The sequence below is a fragment of the Myotis yumanensis genome, unplaced genomic scaffold (assembly GCF_028538775.1).
Source record: "Myotis yumanensis isolate MYYU_CA2020_CCGP unplaced genomic scaffold, mMyoYum1.0.hap1 SCAF_2, whole genome shotgun sequence".
Taxonomy (NCBI): Eukaryota; Metazoa; Chordata; class Mammalia; order Chiroptera; family Vespertilionidae; genus Myotis; species Myotis yumanensis.
The window spans coordinates 14,266,797-14,286,456 of NW_027223753.1; the positions used below are offsets into that span (position 1 = coordinate 14,266,797).

At 37.4% G+C, this 19,660-nt stretch overlaps 1 protein-coding gene across 1 annotated transcript in view; it reads right to left on the reverse strand.

The window, feature by feature from the left end:
- HNRNPR (heterogeneous nuclear ribonucleoprotein R) overlaps positions 1-17,935 on the reverse strand; it is a 32,902-nt gene extending 14,967 nt beyond the window's left edge. The window contains 5 exon segments of the mRNA XM_070404331.1: positions 8,466-8,579; positions 13,550-13,657; positions 14,485-14,603; positions 16,905-17,073; positions 17,921-17,935. Of these exon segments, the coding sequence (XP_070260432.1) occupies positions 8,466-8,579; positions 13,550-13,657; positions 14,485-14,603; positions 16,905-17,073; positions 17,921-17,929 (519 nt within the window). The 5' untranslated portion in view covers positions 17,930-17,935.
- Between the last annotated feature and the right edge of the window lie 1,725 nt (positions 17,936-19,660).

Consider the following 19,660-nt stretch of genomic DNA (forward strand, 5'->3'; position numbering starts at 1 on the left):
AATTTATTTTCCTCATAAAAACAAATAAAGAGCACATATGTTCATGGAAATATGTCTGTTTTTATAAAAAAAAATTAAATAAAAAATTAATGTGGTCTTCTTCAAGCTTTTTCAATCTAAAATTTTTATTATTTAAAGCTCCAGGGCTGCTTCAATCAATCCCTTTCTCTATCAGAATATTGTATTTTAAGGCCTATAAAAAATTCTTCACCATATAAAGATTTAGTATTCTATTTTAATAAAAATTATATAGGATTAAATTATAATATACAATGGTAAATTAGAATTAAATAATCATACCACAATTGTCTTCAAGTTTCTACGTCAGTAACATCAAAATAATCCTTTATGTTAAAGTATTTGCAATCCAGTCTTAACGAGTAAATCAGTGTTTGCATGAGATAAATTTTCTAGTGAAACTCTTCTACATCAACATTCCATATTCTGAAAAATAACCTGATTAATGAATAATAGTAATCCTACACTAACCTTGTCTTCTTACCTTTAATTATTTCTCTATCCTTTCCAAGGTGATCCTTCAATCTACCTACGTTTCCCAAAGTTATGGTTCTACTATACTTCACTGTATTTTCTTCACTTATAAAGATCTATCCCCAAAGCCTACAACTATACAGTCATCTTCCAGTTCCCCATCCCAAGACCTAATTCTGTGTCTCCAAATGCCTATTAAACATTTCCTCTTGATTGTCATCAATAAGTCTAGCAGTGCCAACTTGTTTTTTGAATATAGATGTATGTATAGATAAGAATGACTATCAGAATAATAGTAGTTATAATACATAAAAAACTTTTCTAATTGTATTTTTCCTTATTACATTTCTAAATATTCTACAATAGAGATAGAATACATTTGCAAGAAATGTTTCCTTTTTCAAAAGTCAAAATGACTAAAACCCACCCTTGTCAACTAGCTCCTTTGAATTTTCACCATTTCTCTTGGAAGAACATAATTTCTGCTGCTCCTCCAACAAGATGACTGAGGAAATATTACTCCCATAAACAAAACAAAAAAAACTCAAATATTTTGAATCCCTCCCATTCTCATCCATGTCCAATTAATCTTTTAATTATCAGCTTAAAGTTGCTCCAATGCATAATGTCTAGCCTATATAGACAACTGGTTCCTTCTTATGAGACATGGAAATGCATATGCATATACCTTGGACTAATGTGCCATGTATTTTTCTAAGTTCTAGGGATATAGTGAACACCAGACAAGGTCTAGGTATTCATGAAGCTTATATTACTGATAGAGATATAAATATAAACAATATTATTTTAGGAGGTGTTAAAGGCTAACAAAAATAAAGGCAAGGAAGGAATAAAAATTATGAGGAAGAGACTACTTTAATTAGAGGGCCTCTTTAAGGAGGTTAAATTTGAATTGAGACCTAAGAGAAAAAATTAAGTAAATAATCTGAGGAAAGAACATTCCAAAATAAGGGAACAAGTACAAAAAGATGGAAGTACAACTGACATGGTTGAAGAACAGCAAATAGGCCAGTTACTAGAATACAACATTGACACAGGAGACAGTATTGAGAATGAGACAACAGGTTAAGTTAAATCATGGTTAGGAGTTTGAATTTTATTCCAATTGTGTTGGGAAGACATCAGACAGCTTTGAACGGACAAGTGACTAGGTATGACTTATGTTCTAAAAGGAGTATTTGGGTAACTGGGTTGAAAATGGAGTGTACAGAGACACAGGCTGACTGGTCAGGTTAACAGGGCAATCCCACAAAGGGATGATGTGGCTTGGCAAAGTAAAGCTATGAAGGTAGAGAAAATGTAAAAAAATAGTGAGTTTCAAATTACATTGAATTCAAATCTACATTTTTAGTTACCTTGAGCAAGTTTCTTAATTAGTGAATCTCAATTTCCCCATCTGGGAGTAACACCAGTAAGAGGGTTCAATTTCCATGTGAGTGGAGAGTTCACAACTTGTTCCTCATTTTATTCCCAGCATTGGACACAGTGGCTGCTCATCTTTGAATAGATGTATGAATGAGCATCTACCTCATACTGTTAACTTCTGCACTAACTGGATAGATCCTATCCCCTTTCCTACTCAAGGACGCATGGATCAGCAACGATTTTATCAATTTCCCCTTTAATAAATGGATCATTTCCATCAGCACACAAATATATTTTAATTTCTTCCTTAAAATTTAAACAAAAATATATCTTGACTATAATACCTTCCAGTTATTGTCCCATTTCTTGCTACCCTTGTAGCTAAATTGCTAAAACAAACAAAACAACAACAACAACAAAAGCCTGTAAGTTCTTGCTATCTCAAATTCCTCATCTTCCACTCTCTTGAATCTTCTCCTAATCTGGCTTTTACCACCATTCCTGTCAAAGTCAACTAATGACATCCATGTTGCTACAATCAAGTGTCAATTCACAGTCCTCACCTTACCTGGAAAGTTTGATATAATTAACCAACCTTCCTTCTGTGAAAACTTTCTTACTTCTGAGACACCACTCTCTTGGTTCTTCTTACCTCATTGGCTCGCTCTTCTCAGTCCCTTGTTAGTTCCTCCTCATCTCCTCAAACTCTAAATGTTGAAGGGCTGCATAGATCAGATCTTAGACCTTCTAAGCTACACATGATTTCCTTGGTGACTGCATCCAAACTTATGGTTTCTAAATACCATACAGATGCTTATGTCTCCCCACATTTACAATCTCCAACCAAACTGCTCCCCTGAACACCAGACTCATATAAGCAACAGATCAAACAACAGCTATACTTGGAGGTCTAAGAGATATCTAACTCATAACATACCCAGAATTGAACTACTACCTTTCAATCCTACTAATTTGTTCTTCAATACATCCTTCCTCTCATTTCAATAATGGCAATTCCATCCTTCCAGGTGCTCAGGTAAGAAGCCTTGAAGTCATTCTTGGCTGCTTTCTCTATCCCCATATCCATCCTATCAATAAATAATGTTAGATCTGCCTTCAAAATATCCAGAATCTGACCACTTCAGCTATACCAACCTGCATTATCAACTCTATAAATATTAACAGGGCACAGCACTAAAAAAAAGCTAGTGATAAAAGGTGTCCTAAGATAAGTGGATAGTGTCGGCCTGCAGACTGAAGGGTCCCGGGTTCAATTCCATTCAAGGACATGTACCTTGGTTGTAGGCTCCTCCCCGGCCTGGGCCCTGGTTGGGGCGAGTTCAGGAAGCAACCAATCAATGTGTTTCTCTCAAATCAGTATTTCTCTCTGTCTTTCCCTCTCTCTCTCTTCCACTCTCTCTAAAAAAATCAATGGGAAAATATCCTCAGGTGAGGATTAAGGAAAAAAGAAATACACAAGGATGACTGATATTAATTTTGAAATGCATTAAAAAACTTATACTGACAAAGTTCTCATCTATTTTATTGATTTTTAGAGAGAGAGGAAGGGAAAGAGAAACATTTTTGTGAGAGAAATATAGGTTAACTGAGGATTAAACCCAAAACCTAGGTATGTGCCCTGACCGGGAATCAAACCCGCAACCTTTTAGTGTATGGGACAACACAAAAACCAACCGAGTCATCTGGCCTAGGCTGAAATGCAATTGTTTAATGTGGCTAGGCTCTCTAGCCTACTCTGGTTAGAGTATTTTTATATTCCAGAATATTTGTATTTGAATATTTTAAAACTGTCCTTAGTAAATTCTGCTTTATATTGTTTCTATTAATATAATGCAATGGTGCTTCATAATTACATTGTTCATCATCCAAATTTTTCCCCTACCCATTACAAATACATGGAAAAGAAAGAGCACATGGAGTGGCACTATGAAAATATATCTGACACACAACTAAGTAAGGAAGCTAAATGTCAGACTATACTACTACTTATGTAACACATGTGCCTATATTTTTAGAACCAGACGGGTTTGCCTCATTAAGCATACCTAAAATGAAAAATCTGTATTTTCAGCCCTGGCCGGTTTGGCTCAGTGGATAGAGTGTCGGCCTGCAGACCAAAGGGTCCTGGGTTTGATTCTGGTCAAGGGCACATGCCTGGGTCGCAGGCTTGATTCTCACTAGGGGGCGTGCAGGAGGCAGCAGATCCATGATTCTCTTTCATGGATGATGTTTCTATCTCTCTCCCTCCCTCTCTGAAATCAATAATAATATGTTAAAAAGAAAAATCTGTATTTTCAGTAAAAGTAATCTAATCACTTTACAGAAAAGATTCAAAAGAATGAGCTCATTGTACTCTATCATTTGAATGTTAGATTTTCCAAGAGAATATTGATTTATTTTAGAAGAAACATCTCCAAACCTGTGATCAACAAAGCACCCAATATTATAAATATTATAAATCACTGGGGGCCAAAAATTCTGGTTTATCTTAGAAATAGGAGGTAGCTTCATTTCGAGATCAGTTTAGCTTAGAACATTAAAAGAACTTAAAAAGGCTAAAACTAAACAGTATTCAAAAATATGCTCCGGTTGGGTGGCTCTGCTGGTTGGAGTGTCATCCTGTACAACAAAGGGTTGCAGGTTCGATTCCCGGTCAGGGCACAAACCTAGGTTTCGGGTTCTATCCCCAGTCAGGACCCATACAGAAGGCAATGCATTGATCTTTTTCTTTCTCTCTTCCCTTTCCTCTCTAAAATCAATAAAAACAACCCTAGCTGGTTTGGCTCAGTGGATGCAGGGCTGGCCTGTGGACTGAAGAGTCCCGGGTTCGATTCTGGTCAAGGGCACATGCCCAGGTTGCGGGCTCAATCCCCAGTAGGGGCCGTGGAGGAGGCAGCATCAATGATTCTTTCTCATTATTGATGTTTCTATCTCTCCCTTCTTCTCTGAAATCAACAAAAATATATTAAAAAAATAAATTTTTAAAAATCAATAAAAACGTATCCTTGGGTGAGGATTTATTATTATTTTTTTATTTATTTTTTGGTTACTCCTCACCCAAGTATATTTTTCCATTGATTTTTAGAGAGAGGGAAAGAAAAGAGAGAAACACATTGATTGATCGCCTCCCACATGAGCCCTGACCAGGGCCCGGGCCTGGAAGGAGCCCGCAACCAAGATAAGTGCCCTTGACCGGAATCAAACCCGGGACCCTTTGGTCCCCAAGTGGAAATTCTACCACTGAGCCAAACCGGCTACGGCTCTTGGGTGAGGATTTTTAAAAAACACAATAAATTAAGCATCACACCTTTTAAAGTTTTTTAAACACCAATTTTAATTAACTAAAATGAAATAGAAATGTTTTCCCTTTATTAAATGGTTGGGCTCCCTATGAACTGTTCAGAGTAATCACTCAGTTGTGTGTAAGTTATCCTCCACCCCAATCCAGAACCAATAGAATCTGACAAATACCATAACAATTATTCCTTTACTCACTTGGCATCAAGGCTTGGACAAAACTCTGGCTGTCTATTATCTATCCATCAAATACTTCAACAGTAATAGAGGAAGTCCTTTGAGGATCCGGAAACAATCAACAGAAGCAAACAGGCAGCTCAACAAAGTCTTTTGAGTATCTACTGGAGTTCATTCATTATCCAGTTCCTATTTGCTCTTTTGCAAACAGAGCAGCTTTTCTACATATATAATTCAATTCAGGTGCTACAAAGTCATATACTTTTAGGTCTCTGTCACTGGTTCTGTAACATTTCCATTAGTAAGAAATCAAAGAATTATATCTCAATCTGCCATTTCCTCTGAATTCCTAAATAGAACATCAGTGCTTATGCACTTTAAACAAGTAAGAGTTTATTATATACTAGAGGCCTGATGCATAAAATTCGTGCAAGGGGCTCTGCTGCTGCTGCAGCGGCGGCTGCCTCTGCCTTGGTTCCCCGCCACAGCGGCTTCATCTGGAAGGCCATCCGGCCTAATTAGCATATTATGTTTTTATTATTAGAGATAGCCATAATCTCCATGGATATTACATTTTTATCAATGGAAACAAATTAAAACAAAATTTGCTTCCCAAGTTTTACGATACCAGCTGAAGAATATAAAGATATCATAACCAGACTAGGTCTGAGAACCAAGGCACATTAAAAAATACATTATGAAATGAATACCTATCATTCTTGTATATTTCTCAACGCAGGAAATGCTTAGTAACAATGTCTGTTAATGAGTGCTCATTTATAGGATTAATTTACAGATTTTATCCAAAGATAAAACCTCACAGTCCAATTAGCCCTGGCCAGGTTAGAGCATTGGCTTGAGGACTAAAGGGTCGAGGGTTTGATTTCTGGTCAAGGTCGAGGTTGTAGGCTCCATCCCAGTTGCAGGTTCCATCTCAGCTGCATGTTCCATCCCGGCCCCGTCAGGGAGGTAACCAGTCGATGTGAGCTCACATTGATGTGTGTGTGTGTGTGTGTGTGTCTCTCTCTCTCTCTCTCTCTTCCCCCCTCCTCCCTCCTTTTCACTCTCTCTCTAAAAACCAATGGAAAAAATATCCTTGGGTGAGGATTTTTAAAAAAAAGACCAATTGAAACCAATGTATTAAATCTATATTAAAAACCTACTTTTCTTGCTGCACACCTAAACTAATATAAAATATTGACTGTCAACTGTAATTGAAAAAAAAAAACCAAAAACACCTTTTTTTCTAATTTTCCAAAACTTTAATTTTGAACAAGTATAGGTCAAATCTCATGAAATCTAAATTTATGGGAGGAATCCAAAATTTTACACTGCCATTTTGTTGTAACAAATTCCTTGACAGGAAGGGTTTAGGCTGGTGATCTCATATAGGGATTTTGCTACAATATCTGCTGTATGTAATGGTATCTAACATGTAGGAAAATGCATTTCTCCTATATAAGAGAATGATACATGTTTTACAATTAGCACACCAATTATTTGTAATTGGACACTCAAAACAGTTTCCTATTAAATTATTCAAATGCTTTGAGTGAAATCTTAGAGTACTAGTAAAATCCTTATCTATGTAAAGCAAAGATAAAACAAGTCTCCATGAATGAAACCAATCTAATGGGCAAAAGAGTTCATTACTATAATTATGAAATATATACAACCAATTAAATTTATACCAGGCTGTATTGTGTGTTGTGAAAAACATAACACTATTATATAGACTTAATTTTTATTCCTAAAAAATATGACTAAGATCAATGTAATATGTAGTTGATAAATACTAACATAGATATCACATGCTGAATGGCATATACTATAGATAACTTTTTCAAGCTATATTCCCCTCTTGGAGGTGTTCCAGGCTGCCTCAAGAACAAAGAAAAGACAAAGAAGCCACTTAACAATTTTATGAGTGACTAAGGTAATAAAAGAACAAAATTTAAAAACCATTAGAAAAAAATACATACACTGTAGAAGTCCAAGTAAGAAAGTTGAACTATATTTCTATATTGTTTAAAAATAAAATATAAATTTGAAAGGGTCTACTACATAAGTAGCGCATTAAAGATAAAGGATACCAAAGGGGTTATGGGAGTACAAAAGTGAAAAAAAGGCCAAATTACTATTTAGTTGTACACTATGTTTCAAGAACACTTGCTCCTATAAGGAATGTAGATGGTTGAGTCCCAATTTCAATTCTATCAATAATTATGTAACATTAAGTTATTTAGTTTTTTTTAATTTTATTTATTGATTTTTGAGAGAGAAAGAAAGAGTAGGAGGGAGAGGGGAGGCAGAGAGGGGGGGAGAGAGGGAGGGAGGAAGGGGAGGGGGGAGGGAAAGAGAAAGGGGGGGGCATCAATTCTTTGTTCCACCTCCTCATACATTCATTGGTTGATTCCTATATGGGTCTCAATCAGGAATCAAGCCTGCAACCTTGCTCCATCAGGATGACACTCCAATCAACTGAACTACCCAACCAGGGGAGTAATTTAGGGTTTTTTGTTTTTGTTAATCCTCACCAGAGGATATTTTTTCCATTTTTTTCTCCTTTTAAAGAATTAGCATAAAGCAATATGAAGAAACTTTTAGCAAGGCACAGATGGAGGACAAATTACTTCCTTGTTCAAGTATAAACAATGTGCTCAACCTTTCCACATCCTTCCCTTGTGCAACCCATTCCCATCAAATCTCTCAGTAAATAATACTGTCTATGTGATGGAGAGAAAAAGGGTCAAGGAGGGAGGACAAACACTGTTCAAAATTAGACATAAAGCAAAACCAAAAACAGAATATAGCAATTATTTCTCCTTAATAACCTCACCCAAGCACCTAAAATGGTGTTACTAGTTGCATAGTTTTAGCAACTGGATCCAAGAATTCTACATTCCTTTACAAAGTATTTGGGTATCTAATAGTTACAATTATTTTTGCTTATGAGGGCAGCAAAATACAGATGGATATCCGAAGAAATAACAGCTAACCTTGAAAAGAATCAAGTATTTTTCCTACATGCACAATAGATAGAATAATCTATAAACTATAAAGATTTTGGCAAACAGCTGAAGAACACTTACTTCTGTTCCAATTCCAGGTTGCATGCCAGAGTACACACTGTCTGGTGGAGGACCACCATACTTCCTCTGTCCTGTGGTTACATCCAGAGTATAACCAGTCCTCTCAAGCAAGGCCTAAAGGTAATTATACATCTGTTTATACTTGAATATTAAATATCACACATAAATCAGTATATTATTTCCCAAAAGGCACTCCGACCTGTTAGACTATGTATTTTATAATTAGGTTAAAAAAAAGAGAGATTAAATTCACATTGGTTCCTCTCATACATGCTGCTCCCACTTTATTTTACTTCTCCTTTCCATACATTTAATGGAAAGTTATAGGCAAATTAAGTCTCTAAGGACTTGCCACTTTTTTGTTACGAGAATAGAAATAGGAGGAAAGGATTATTAAAAATTCTATGTAAGCTGACCTGAGACTACCAATTCGTACTTCATACCACAGTATTTCTCATTTTGCACCCCCTCTACTTCAATTAGACTTCCTTACTTGTTCCCTTTATATACCATACTTATATCCACCAGTGATTCTTTTCAAATAACGTGTTCTCTATCCTTAAAAAAATCAAAAGTCCTGCCCAACTGGTGTGGCTCAGTGGATGAGAGCCGACCTAGGAACCAGGAGCTAACGGTTCGATTCCCAGTCAGGGCACATGCCATGTTGCAGACTCAATTCCCAGTAGGGGACGTGCAGGAGGCAGCCAACCAATGATTCCCTCTCATTATTGATGTTTCCATATCTCTCTCCCTCTCCCTTCCTCTCCAAAATCAATAAATATAAATATATATATATATTGAAAATCAAAAGTCCTACCATGCAGCTTATCCCATTTACTATTTCTGACATCTTCACTCTTTCTATTGTACTCAAATAATTTAACCTGTTTTATTTGGTCTTTTGTTTTGTATTCCTGTTACACCATAAGCTCTTTAAGAACCAGACAATTTCTCCAGGGTGGTGGACCTTATGGTCCACATGGTCTCCAAGGAATAAGAGCCCCCTGGACTACCAGCCCCAGCAAGAGGAAGAGGCCTTCAGCTGCTGGGGAGCCCTTGCCCCAGATCAATCCCCCAATACACTGAGAATCTCCTGACCACAGTTTCCATCCCAGACCCCCTGAAGAAGGGGAGGGGCTTAGGTAGCCCTACCTTGTTGTGCACCATCAATAAAGCTCACTGTACCAAAAAAAAAAAAAAAAAAAAAAAGAACCAGACAATTTCTCATATAGCATAGATTCAAAATATTTGGCAATTACCAAATGAATATACTCAGGTTTCAAAAAAACAAAGGAAACCTCATGTTTCCTAATTCCCAACCTTCCTCACAACATTATATTAGGTATTTAAGGGAAATCATAGAAAAGAAAATAATGTCTGTGCCCTAAAGGTTGTGCTTATATGAAAGGCCTACAGAACAAAGACACAATGAGAAAAAAAGAAATGCAATCTATCTAGAAAGGGGAGTTTTACACTTCATGTGTTTAAAATTATACAATGTCAGGGCAATAAGAGATATCAGACATCAACAAGTTCAGTGGTTTTCAAAAATATCTTTGGAAAAACCCTAGGATACCAGTTTCCTTAGACCTTCCATTCTTTTACCTTTGACTCAAATAGAGCTGCTCTACTTTTAAACATAGAAATACATGAAATATATTACATAATACATGCATAATATGTATATTACATGTTTACACATGATGGTACTTGCATAATGTAATATACACGTGTTATATATATAAAACATACAACTTATCAAGAGCAAATAGCTTTAGGGAAATAATATAGGCTCATTCAAGGAACAGTAGTAAGTTTTAAAAAAACAATTATTACATCAAATCTATATATATAAAAGCCTAAGCAACCACCCGACCAGTAGCTATGATGTGCACTGACCACCAGGGGACAGACACTCCAACTAGTAGGTTAGCTTGCTGCTGTGGTCTGGCGAATAGGTACTGGGTGAGACGGGCAGGACACGCCTTGGACGAATCCATGCACCGGGCGATTTTGGTCCAATCCCCGCAGGCCAGGCCGAGGGACCCCACTGGTGCACAAATCCAGGCACCGGGCCTCTAGTTTTCACATAATTATTTTTAAAATATTAAGCCTGGCTGGTATGGCTCAGTTGGCTGAGCTACCAAGAGGTGCTGATTCAAATTCAGGTTGGGACTCATGCCAAGGATGCCAGTTCAATCCCCCTAGGGGTGTGCAGGAGGCAGCCGATCAATGATTCTCTCTCATCATTGATATTCTCTCTTTCTCTCTCTCTCCCTCTCCCTTCTTCTCTCTGCAATTAATAAAAATATATTTTTTTAAAAAGAAAAATGGGGTTATGCCCTTTTACAGATGAGGGAAAAGAGGTACAAAGGAGCACTTAGGTAAGCTAATTATATGGCAGAAACTACAATTTATATTTCCTACCTACCTAAAACTGTACAAACAACTTCAACATTAAGTAACTAAACAACAATATCCATTTGTTTAAGGTTCACTGGTCTTTCACTAAATGCCCTATATTTACCTTTCATAGCAGTTCATCTACTAGTATATAAAATAATAGTAATAGCCCTAACTGGTTTGGCTCAGTGGACAGAGCGTCGGCCTGCAGACTGAAAGGTCCCAGGTTCGATTCCAGTCAAGGGCATGTACCTGGGTTGCAGGCACATCCCCAGTTGGGGGTGTGCAGAAGGCAGCTGATCGATGTTTCTCTCTCATCGATGTTTCTAACTCTCTATCCCTCTCCCTTCCTCTCTGTAAAAAAATCAATAAAATATTTAAAAAAATAAAATAATAACATAGCCATAGCAAGTTTGGCTCAGTGGATAGAGCGTTGGCCTGCAGACTAAAGGTTCCGGTTCAATTCCGGTCAAGGGCACATGCCCAGGTTTCGGGCTTGATTCCCATTAGAGGGCGTGCAGGAGGCAATCGTTCAATGATTCTCGCTCATTGATGTTTCTCTCTCTCTCCCCCTCTCCCTTCCTCTCTGAAATCAATAAAAATATATTTTTAAAAAATGACTCATAGCCCTGACCAGTTTGGCTCGGTGGATGGAGTGTCGGCCTGCAGACTCAAGGGTCCCGGGTTCGATTTCAGTCAAGGGCATGTGCCTTTGTTGCGGGCGCATCCCCAGTGGAAAGTGTGCAGGAGGTGGCTGATTGATGTTTCTCTCTCATCGATGTTTCTAGCTCTCTATCCCTCTCCCTTCCTCTCTGTGAAGAATCAATAAAATATATATATATAAAAAAAATGACTCATAGTTGTATGTTTTTGCTACATTCCAGGTATGATTCTAAGCAGTTTCAATATCTTAATTCCTTTAATTCTTACAACTCTGCGAGGTAGGCGTGATTACTATTCCCAGTTTATAAGTAAACTGAGGTAAATAAAACTCAAAAATGAGAAAAGCAGTTATAAAAACACTTTTACCAAGAGAAAAGAAACAAAGTGGCTCTAGCTGATTTGGCTCAGTGGATAGAGCGTCGGCCTGCTGACTGAAGGGTCCTGGGTTCAATTCTGGTCAATCGTACATGCTCAGGTTGCGGTCTCGATCCCCAGTAGGGGGCGTGCAGGAGGCAGCCAACCGGTGATTCTCTCTCATCAATGATGTTTTTCTCTCTCTCTCTCCTTCTCCCTTCCTCTCTGAAATCAATAAAAAAATATATATATATATATTTTGAATATATTTTATTGATTTTTTACAGAGAGGAAGGGAGAGGGATAGAGAGTTAGAAACATCGATGAGAGAGAAACATCGATCAGCTGCCTCCTGCACATCTCCCACTGGGGATGTGACCCCAACCCAGGTACATCCCCTTGACCGGAATCGAACCTGGGACCTTTCAGTCCGCAGGCCGACGCTCTATCCACTGAGCCAAACCGGTTTCGGCAAAAAAAATACATATATTTTAAAAGAAACAAACAAAGTGCTTAGAAATAAAATGAACCAGAAACATGACTGGATCAATCCAAAAAACTGTTATAGGAAACATCAATAAATATATATCACTCATAGCCCAAAGAACAAGAAATGAGGGAGAGTCTTAAATCAGTTCTTCACCAAACATATAATTAATCTTCGCCTCCAAAATTCTTATGTAATTTTCCCTAAGTTATTTCATTTCTAAACACTAATATTTTTAAAAAGTGGAACAGTAATGTCAACCAGCATGGCTCAGCAGTTGAGCACTGACCTATGAACCAGGAGGTCACGGTTCGATTTCCAGTCAAAGCACATGCCTGGGTTGCAAGCTCGATCCTCAATAGGGGGTGAGCAGGAGGCAGCTGATGTTTCTATCTCCCTCTCCCTCTCTGAAATCAATAAAAATATATATACTAGGGGCCCGGTGCATGAAATTCGTGCATGGGGAGGGGGGACAGAGGGGGAGGAGTGGATCCCTCAGCCTGACCTGCACCCTCTCCAATGTGGGAGCCCTCAGGGGATGTCCTATTGACAGCTTAGGCCTGCTCCCTGTGGTCCTCTGATCTCTGCGGATCTGCCTGCTTGATGCCACCGCAGGCCCTGGTGTCTGCGCTCTGTGGGGGCCTGCTTGCCCTTCGCCGCCGGGGCCACGGGCAAGCAGGGCCCTGCTATCTGCTCCCCCGCAGTCTGCTGTCTGCTCGCTCACTGCGGAGGACATTCCCGCCCTACCCCCGGCCGCTTGCACACGCACGCCGGATCAGAGCGCCTGGGTCCCGGAGATGTTCCCGCCACGCCCCCGGCCGCTCGGCGCCTGTGCGTGTAGGCCCAGAGTGGCCGGAGACGTTCTGGGACCCCGATTGCTCCAGGCCTACAGGCTCAGAGCAACCTGGCTCCCGAGGACACCTGTTCCCGGGATGCAGGCCACTTGGCGCCAGTGCGCCCGCAAGCAGCCGCCCTGCCCCCAGCCGCTCAGCGCCTGTGTATGCAAATTAACCCACCATCTTTGTTGGATTAATTTGCATGCTCACTCCTGATTGGCTGGTGGGCATCGTGAAGTGACAGTCAATTTGCATCTTTCTCTTTTATTAGTGTAGAATATATTTTTTTTTTAGTATTCAATCTCATATTAATTTGATTTCATTACCAAGTCAAGTTTTACCTTGATCTTTGCTTCATCAGGTCCCTTTGTAGACTCTTGCACCTTGCTTCCTTGTTTCTCCCTTTGCCTGTAGGTCTTCATAACTCCACATAAAAATGCACTTTTGTTCTAGAACAGGCAAGTAATTCAATGAAAAAGAATTACCAGGAATCGTTGAAGGGTCAAATACATATGAAATTTAATTTCAGAAGACCAGAATTTAAACAAAATATTTACTCATTTATTCACTCAATAAGTATTTGCTGAGTGGTTACTATGTGCCAGCGAATGGTGCAGAAAACAGCAAGACAGTCTTTCATTTGTTGATATTTAAATGCATCTGGACTATCTTTGCCACATGTTCGAAAACTATTTCTCCCACCTTCATTACTTCCCTTGAAGAAAATAAAACAGGATCAAATGATCCAAAATGTTTAAAATCTGAGCAATGTAAACAATAAAAAACCAGTAACAATTAGCAAACTTTGATTTTAAGTTTTTAAAGTAACTTACTACAAATAAAGGAGAGGAGGGACACTTTTTTACTTTATACTGTTTCTGAAAACTCTTTGCCATAAACAAAAGATTTTTCCTCCCTTAAACTGATTTTTTAAAAGAAGCAAAGGCAGCCTAACTGGCATGGCTTAGTGAGTGAGTATCACCTATGAACCAGGAGGTCACGGTTCAATTCTGGGTCAGGGGACATGGCCGGTTTGTAGGCTCCATCCCCACTGTGGAGTGTGCAGACGACAGCCAATCAATCAAATGATTCTCTCTCATCACTGATGTTTCTATCTCTCTCTCCCTTCTTCTCTGAAATCAATTTTAAAAAAAAAATAAATAAAAGCAAAGGTAATCACAAACAAAAAAATACTACTACTCCACAGGAAAAACGTAACAGTAAAATAACTTCAGGTCATTAGTTATTCAAAGACATTTCTGAGTAATAGCCTTACCTGAACATGTGATAAGTCGCTTTCCTTGAACTGTTGTAGTACAGACAGAGCTCCTTCTTCATTAAATTCCCTGAGAGCATCAATTGCTCTTTCATCAAGATCCACATAAGCTACCAATCCTACAAATCAAATTGAAAGGGGGTAACATTATTGCAACAAAAGGGATACTCTAATCTGTGCTATCAATGTTTAATCAAGAACAGTTGCATTCAATACTATCACTAACACACTACATTTTCATTTTACTATATGCATATGGGCAGCTATACAAATACTATATAGAAAGGTCAAGAGTTCAAATATGAAAATAAAAGATAAAATGTCAGTAACTACAAACATGAATTTTAATCATGTTTGAAATTATCCTTAGCTTTTCATACAGGGGTGTAAATATATCCCATAAAAAACATAAAAATCTTAACCCCATTTCCCACTGGTCAGAGGTTTAAGTCTTGGAAGTTAAATCTGATGTACACACACACAGATTAAGCATTAATATAACAAATTCTGGTTTATGTTAAGAGTGGTAACAACATACTGTATTTCCCAAGGATCAATCTTCAACTTATATAGACTGTTGTAGTTGTTGCTAACCACACAAGAGGTGGGGGGCAGGGGGAAGGGGATAAGAAAGAACCACTTTTACTAAACAATTTATTCCGCTCTCCAAAAAGTATCAAAGGCTTTTCCTCCTCAGCACCAAAGATAGCATGAAACACATTCGTTTATCTAAGCATCTACTTTGCTGCAGTCAGAATGTGGAAAGGCATAATTTTAAACTCTTCTACGAATTCAAGTGCAGCTTGATCAGTCAAATCTGAAAGTCGCATTTTAAGGCATTTTTTTTTCTTCTGAAGTGTCAAGCTGAGATTTAAAAGATGCTGTGGCATTCACAACACTGTCAACAATGACAATTTTTTTCAAATGGCATTAAGGACTTACAAATAAACTATACAGAAAATATACACTGCATTCTGTATATGTAGTATATTTAACTGCACACAGAACATCCACTAAGTTTCAAATATAATCACTTAAGTCTGTTAAGTGTTATATTTCCTCTCCATATATGTATAAGGAATATATTTCATAATTGATCCTATGTAAAATAGAAATATTTGGCAGATTAAAACCCTAAGTCCATATGAACTAATATCAGAAGTGACTCCATTTGGTAAAACCAAAAAAAACTTTATTCCATACAGCAAATATATTTTAAATAAATGTAATGCCACTTGCAAAGGTACCTTTAAAAAATGTTGCCAGGATTTATTTTAAAAGCTCAAAATGAGCAACTCTAAATAATTGGAGTTTCCTTACTTAAATATTCCATATCAACACCCAGAGCCACACCTCAGGACACCCAGCAATCCATTCTATCAATCCAACCCTACACTTAAAACAATCAGCCTTTTATCAATAACAAAGCACTCTGCCAAGAGAGCATCTCTAAGCAGACCACTGCCAATTCTCTATGGCAGAACGTCACAGAAAGTTCCTGAGGACTGATTTTCAAATGGGACCATCACTCAGGAATAATTTTTAGATGTCATTTTAATGTCTGAAATTATCCTTAGCTTTTCATATCTAAAATAAATTTTAAGGACAAAAAAACCCCACACCACTACATGTTACTATGGTACTTAAGACACATTTGTGAGACAATTCAATTCTCTCTCCCAAAATCTGGATAGGCACACAAAACACTGAGGAAGTTTCCATCCATGGCCCCAAAGGGGGAAGATACGTTTATTTTGAACAACACTCTCTAAGGGTAAATATTTCTCTCCCTCTTTAGAACTTCAAACCACTTACAACCAACCATATTAAGATGTTCAAATTTGTCTAAGTACTTAACCAGGGGACTTCTAGATTTAAAAAAGCAGCTGTTACAAACCAAACACTTCCATATTACTGAGAGATGTGTGTTTATATTTAATAGAAACTACACAAGCACAAACTCTCAAGGAATCTGACATTTATTATCATTTCAGACAATACAGTCTAACCAATCCTCTTATTATGCCACCTAATCAGACCTAAGCTGATTTAACAATCACTTTAAGAAGCTAAAAGTAGAAAAGTAAAAGCAAAATGATGACTGATTTTAAATTAAGGGAAAAAGTAAAATTTGATAAGCTGAAACATACATTTTACTTGGTGGTAAATCTAAGACAAATTGATGCACTGTTCTGAAACAACTAAGACTGCATATTCAACACTAAGAAGGCTTCAAAATAATGAGATAAGAATATCAAAGTCAAACCCAATATGCCCTCAATGAAGGGAAAGTAACAAACATTCAGCTCTACATAGATCAGAAACAATAAGTATTATTTAACCTTAACAAAATCTATAAAATTCAAAGTGGTTTGCCCTCACTTTCATAACCAGTCAGAAACAAGAAATGCATATTATACCTGTCTGAAATATTTCATCAAGTCTTTCTGCCACCTTCTGTGGGAGGCCTGCCTCTATCAGTGTCTTGTAGTGTTCTGTGTGAGTTACACTGGAAGTATCCATTGGTTCTTCCTCTTCTTTTAACTGTACCGCATTACCATTCACCTGATTAGCCATTTTATTATGCTGCTGGAAAAAATTCAGGAGCTATATTACATTAAGCCAAAAATAACTAGTTTGTAGGACAATGCATGATTTATCTAAACTAATTTGTATACATGCTGCTAATAACCTCTATCAAAATAATATTTTATGCCTTTTGTGATGTATCTGACCTAAATTTGCAATAACAATCCTGTAAAACCATAGAAAATGTACATGGAAGCATTAGATCTTTAAGGAACTTCATGTACACTAGGTTAAATAAAGGCTTACATTTACTTAGGTAGAATCGCTGATTAACAAAAGCAGCTGTTGTGTCCTGACGAGTATATCAACAAATCACCAGAAAATCCTAAAAAGCCCCTCAGCACTCAATTCTTATACCGTTTTTTAAAGTTTGGTTTAAAAACATAATGAACACCCACACACCACTTTAGCAAGGTTTAAGAACATTCAAATTTTCCTAGCTCTACTTCAAATCCAAGATAGTGTGAAATAAATGCCCTGCTGTCTCTGATTCAACACACTGGTAGTTTGGTTTCTCCGCCTCACATAAAACAAAACAAAAAAACACACAACTTGACATTATTTTTTGTTCTAAAATTAATTTGCTATTCCCATTCACAGATTTAAAAGAAAAAATGACCAAGTTTAAAAGCTAAAAGATTGTTTAAGTCCACATAAAATAAAAAGTGAGCTGTAATTGAGGTTGCTTCATATTAAAAAAATCATGAGTACATATTGAATTTTTCACATCAGTAAAATAAAGCTGCAAAAACATAATAAAGAATGGACAACTAATTTCTTCCAAATAATTTCAAAAAACATTACTTCACTAGGATAAACTTAGGTCAGCTGTCTCAGATTAACCTACCCAAATCATTTTGCATATTCAACCTGTATGTAATGTTGAAATGAACCAACTCCCTAAAGAGAGAGATTAAATCGTAAAACCATACAAAGCCAGTCTCTATACTGCCTCAAGACAGAAAATTAAAGTTTGTCTGTGGTGAAATTACAATGTGATGAAGATAATAAGCATCAGAATATAGAAATTGCAACAAATACTGAGATAAAGGGCATGAAGCTGGATCTCAAGAAAAAAACCTACTTTTACTGATGACACTCAAGATACCTAGTCAACTATAAATAAAATACAAGTTTCCTAAAAGCACTAAAACTCCTAAGATAACCACACTTCCAGATTGCTTATCAAAGACTATGCAAATGCACCAGGTGCCCGTTTTCTGACTTAAAGCAACTTTTTCATTTCAAAGTCCACTAATACTTAGTTGAAGTTAAAGAAAAAGGAAGATTGAGAGGAAGGAGGTAATAGATAGTAAGAAAGGGTTACTCTGAAATGAGATAATATCATGACTTCTTATGATTACAGATCATTATTAAGACTTGAGAGCCCACTAATGTTTATACAGGCACAGACTTGGTGGTTAAACTCTGGGTTGATAAATGTTTCTCAAGGCAAGCCTCAAATTCTGATGAACTGGCACACTTTTTTAAATGTTTTTGTTAACACTCAAAACTAGCACACTTTTGACCACACAAAATGACTTACAGTGTAAGATGAATACGTTTACCGATTAGTAACAACCTATTTCCATGAAGATGCATCCTAAAGTCCAAAGTCTCTTTGTGAATATATAGTTCTATTTTTCCATGCTCCCCGACCCCCAAATACGACCATAAGATGATCAGAACTCAAACGTTCTCATCAGCATCACAAGACCCTTACAGTATTGCATCTGGAAATACTATTATTAGTCACAGAAAGCAAGCAAATTTTTAACAGAAAAGTTCAATGAACATCTGTTAAGGTGGCATGTTTTTTAAAGTATATGTAAAGCAAAAAGACAAGCTGCATATTAAGGACAAGACAGAAATATTTATGGCTACTATTTTATTGCAAAGGCTCACTGCAAGTTGATCCAAAAATGGTTGAAATTTCCGACAACAAAAAAAAATTGTAAACTTCAACCAAAAAATGTAAAGTAAGTAGGTTCTAGAAAATAAAACCTTTCAGATCACGGAAACACCTTTCTCTTCGAACCAAATACCATGTGCTCATTTAAAAAAAAAAAAAAAGACTTTTTTAGGTCACAGGAGACCACACCTAAAACTCTTATGTCAATTCAACACAATGCCACACAGCCAAATTCTGATGCAGCAAATATACTAATGTAACTGTAGTCATTTGATCTCAGCATGTTTTGCAAAAAGCAAAAATTTCATTAAGATTTAAAAGGGCTGCTGGGAGATTTGGGAAGTCAGCACTAGCCCCTCCCTGGCTTTTGCTAAACATCTCTGTGCAAATTCTTCACATGAAGAGACGGGTCGTGAAAGAACCAACGAGAGGAAAACTAACGGTTATCTCAGGGTTTAAGAGTCTCAAGCCCTTATCCTGCGACTGACTCATGAGACATACATTCAGCCTCTGGAAGACGGCAGAACCGCAAACAGGCAGCGCGAAAGGACCGGACCTTTCGAGAACCCAGTGGCTGTGAGTTTTAAATGTTGGCAATATGCTCACTGCCGTCTAAGAGAGAACCCCCGTGCCTATGTAGTGCGCCTAAAACATTCTTAGAATTACGTATTTCAG